General features: G+C 34.2%; 1 protein-coding gene across 1 annotated transcript in view; it reads left to right on the top strand.

The window, feature by feature from the left end:
- Positions 1–3,765, top strand: part of LOC117324052 (aarF domain-containing protein kinase 1-like) — a gene marked incomplete in the record, with an annotated part of 8,064 nt that extends 4,299 nt beyond the window's left edge. Inside the window, 3 exon segments of the mRNA XM_033879665.1 lie at positions 218–361; positions 633–830; positions 1,304–3,765. Of these exon segments, the coding sequence (XP_033735556.1) occupies positions 218–361; positions 633–830; positions 1,304–1,666 (705 nt within the window).
- Between the last annotated feature and the right edge of the window lie 982 nt (positions 3,766–4,747).

The following is a 4,747-nucleotide window of genomic DNA, read 5'->3' as shown; positions in this document are numbered from 1 at the left end:
AACATCTATATTACTCTATAAGCAACAGTGATTGTAGTCCATCATTATGTACTTACTCCTGCATTCACCTTTATTACTCATTAAAATAAAATTTTAAAGAAGATTTTAAAGTTTTCTGGGAAAGCTGTACAGTAGATTTATAATTAAAATTTTAAGTCAGGTGTCACAGAAACTGTTAAAGCTTTACTGTAGATTTATGAATAACATTTTATGACAGGTGTCACGGAAACTGGGAAAACTGTACAGTGAGATGATATTTGTACAGGGTTACGTCCACTGTGACCCACATCCAGGTAACGTCCTTGTGAGGAACACTGAATCAGGAGTGGACATCATTCTGCTTGACCATGGTCTTTACCAGGTACTGGGATCTGTTGTTATCACATCAAAGATGTTTATCTTAATAATTAATATATATGTACTTGCATTTCTATAGATTTGTTGTTAATTTCCAAAATGTTGCAGGTTTCCTGCCAGGTAATTATTGTACTTGTGTACTGCCTAGTATAAGCTTCATTTGTAGAAAAGTATCTCTCTTTTAAATTTTTATATCTGGCTCTCTCATTTAGGGTAAAGAAATGTATGACATTAAAACTGTGTAAATATTAATTTAACACTATAATCTATTGTAGTCTCTGACTGACGACTTTCGCCTTCACTACTGTAAGATGTGGATGGCCATGATCAACGCTGATGTAGAAGGGATCAAAGAACATGCTATTGCACTGAATGTTGGAGATTTGTATGGATTGTTTGCTTGTATGTTAGCAGCTAGATCTTGGAGCTCCATAACATCTGGAATGGGAAACACAAAAATAACACAGGATGAGGTAAGTTTTCCTTTAAGTATTAATGCTGTGAATTCAACATCTCAGAATTTCGCAAAGAAAAAAGCAGTTAAAATGCAGCATGTTTTTACATTGACAATTAATTTTTATTTAAAAGATATACAGTGTAATAGTTAGTAAAATTTTATTTATGATAAAAAATGAATGATGCTCTCGATGACTTAGTTTTGAAACAATACTGGTGTGAAAGTCACCATTGTTATTTCTTTATGTAACAGATTAATCAACCTATTAGTAGTTATTTTTGGAGGATAATGTCAAGAAACATCATTCTTAAGTTAGAATAATGTTATTCATATGTATCATGTTTCCAAACTCCAGATTTGTTAATTATTGCTGCCTCTCTAACATTCAGTTGAACAATGAGGATGAGAAAAATGTTCATAGTATTTAATCTAATCCACAAAAGATATAACAGATTTTAGGGTCAACCAATTACTGCTTTATTTTTACAGACGGACGAGATAAAATCCTATGCTGCTGCTCTGTTGATACAAATATCGGACCTTCTGAACCGCGTTCCTCGACAGTTGCTGCTTATCTTAAAGACAAACGATGTACTGAGAGGAATAGAGACCTCTCTACAGACACGTGCCAATGCCACGTCCTTTATAAACATGTCCCGATGTTGTGTCCGTGCTGTAGCGGCAGACAAGCTACAAAAGTGTCACACTAACCTTGAAATACTCAAAGTCAAACTTGGTTGTCAATGGCAACTATGTAAAATTGGAGTGTATGAAATGTTCTTGTGGTTGAAGTCTTCATATCTTGGCAGTTTTATCTTTAACATTAGAAATGCTCAACTTTTAGGAAGGTAACATATTGATTAATTAGGATTACATTAAATGAGAATATATTATATGCTCTATTAAAGGTATGTATCATTAATACGGTCATTTAGAGACAGATATACTGGAATGATACAGCCAAAAAACAGTTAAAGTACATCCTTTGTTTGGAGTTCTCATTCTAAACAGTATTAACAAGTGATATTTGTATGTATTTGTCAGAAAACTGGTTTTATGTGTTGATAAATATTAAATGTCATGTTGTGACTTGATGACTGACATATGGGGATTTGATGTGAAGTATGTAATTATATAATCACATTGTCTTTTATTTAAGATTAAAAAGTGATTATGCAGGAATGAGAACAGCACACAATCATTCATTCGGTCAGTTATATAATTTTACTGGTTATCTGAACACCTGGTTAGAGCCTCACAGCTTACCTAATAACAGCATGATAGAAGTACCTCATACAAAAAGTAACTCTGTTTGTGACTTATTAATTCTGAATTTAAAGTTTGAAACTGAAATTGATTATATTTTTTCAACATATTAGATTTTGAGGTTTAAATTAGGTAACTGTATTAGTATTACATAAAATCGAGTGAAAGGGGCATATTTATTTCACTAATATTCAAATGTTTTCAGGGTTATTCTCATTTTCCTGACTTTTATTTTGGAGTGTGTAGTGATATTTGTTACTCTGTGGTTTTATGTTTTGATATTAAAGCAAGAAATATAATGTGATTCTTACAATGTAAATGAATATAATCTAAAGTTTCTATTTAATGAAAAAAAATTATTTTGAATTTAAAAATCCTTTTCATATATACATTGATATTGGGCTATTCCATTAAAACATCTACCTGACCCCAGGACTCCAGAATGAATTGTTTCTGTCCATGATTTCTTACCTCTTACTTCTATTATCCTAAGAAATTTTAAAAGTGGTACCCCTAATCAAAAACTAGGATGTGGTAAATATTTTAATGGAATAGCCCTAATGTAGTTTTGGAATGATAAATGCCAAAAACAGAGTATATCATACTATATCAAAATATATTATCTCAATATAAAAAATATCAAGTGTACATGTACTTATAAATGAATTATTTTCAAAATGACAGCACATCCCCAGATGAATTTCTTTGTGTTAATTTTCTTTATAGACAATCATGCTTTATAACTGTTGTGTATGATTATCCTTTATATGAATAAATTATGTATGATGATTTTAAGTTGTAAAATGAAATTAAGTAACATAACTATAATGTGTGGTAGACTATAATTTATTTTTTCAAATTTTATCTGCCATCTATATCTATTAAGGAATGAGTGCGAAATATATAATTTGTTATGTTTGATTGTATTGTGATATGTTATTAATTTACAGTATTATATTTGTATATAATAAATATCATTATCAATACTGTACTATATTTATGTCTGCATCAAGAGTTTGTCTGTCAGCCAGAGCCCTCAATCCTAGGTGTACTGTTGAAGCAAGTGTTTGTCAGGTCTTTATGAAGTGTTGAAACAAGACTTTGTCTGTCGGTCCTACATGGCATGTACTGGAACTGCTGAAGCAAGAGATTGTCAGTCCTTGGTGTACTGTTGCAGCAAAAGTTGTCAGTCTACATGTTCTGTTGAAGCAAGAGTTTGTCAGTCATATGAGTACTATTGAAGCAAGGGCTTGCTAGTCCTATGTGTGCTGTTGAAACAGGATTTAGTTTGTCATTCCTACGTGTACTCTTCACGAAAGAGTTTTTCTATATTGCCCTATGTATATAGACTTGAAGAAATTGTCTGTCAGTCCTATGTGTTCTGTTGGGCAGACTTAAATATACTAATATATGCCCATGGCTGAGCCAAAATGTTTTCTTTAATAGTTCTAAGTGTTCTGTATGTACAGTCGAGCAAGAGTTGGGTTGTTTGTCAGATTTATATGTACTTAAATGTATCTATGCCTGGACTTGAGCCAAGCATTTGTCTTTCAGTCCTACATGTACTTTTCAGCTACATACTTACATATACTAATATGTGCCCATGATTGAGCCTGGAGTTTGTGTGTCAGTCCTCTAATGATTGTTTAAGAAAGAGTTTGTCTGTCAGTCCTACACTAATATATGACTGTGAGTCCTTCTTATACTGATATATGGCTTCGAGTCCTACATGTACTGATATATGGCTGTGAGACGTACGTGTACTGATATATGGCTGTGAGTCCTATATGTACTGATATATGGCTGAGTCCTACGTGTACTGATATATGGCTGAGTCCTACGTGTACTGATATATGGCTGCGAGTCCTTCGTATACTGATATATGGCTGCGAGTCCTACGTATACTGATATATGGCTGTGAGACGTACGTTTACTGATATATGGCTGTGAGTCCTACGTGTACTGATATATGGCTGCGAGTCCTACGTATACTGATATATGGCTGCGAGTCCTACGTATACTGATATATGGCTGTGAGTCCTATGTGTACTGATATATGGCTGTGAGTCCTATGTGTACTGATATATGGCTGTGAGTCCTACGTGTACTGATACATGGCTGTGAGTCCTACGTGTACTGATATATGGCTGTGAGTCCTACGTGTACTAATATATGGCTGCGAGTCCTACGTGTACTGATATATGGCTGTCCGTCATACGTGTATTGATATATGGCTGTGAGTCCTACGTGTACTGATATATGGCTGCGAGTCCTATGTGTACTGATATATGGCTATGAGTCCTATGTGTTCTGATATATGTCTGTGAGTGCTACGTGTACTGATATATGACTGTGAGTCCTACGTGTACTGATATATGGCTATGAGTCCATGTATTCTGATATATGGCTGTCAGTCCTATGTGTGCTGATATATGGCTGTCAGTATTACGTACACTGATATATGACTATGAATCCTACGTGTACTGAGATATGGCTCTGAGTCATACGTTTACTGATCTATAGCTGTGAGTCTTGCGTGTACTGGTATATGGCTGTGAGTCCTACGTGTACCGATATATGGCTGTCAGCCTTACGTGTATCGATATATGACTGTCAGTCCTACGTGTACTGATATATGGCTGTGGCTGTGAGTCATACGTGTACTGA

The sequence above is a fragment of the Pecten maximus genome, chromosome 3 (assembly GCF_902652985.1).
Source record: "Pecten maximus chromosome 3, xPecMax1.1, whole genome shotgun sequence".
In the NCBI taxonomy this organism is placed as follows: domain Eukaryota; kingdom Metazoa; phylum Mollusca; class Bivalvia; order Pectinida; family Pectinidae; genus Pecten; species Pecten maximus.
This window is presented reverse-complemented; position numbering and strand designations above follow the sequence as displayed.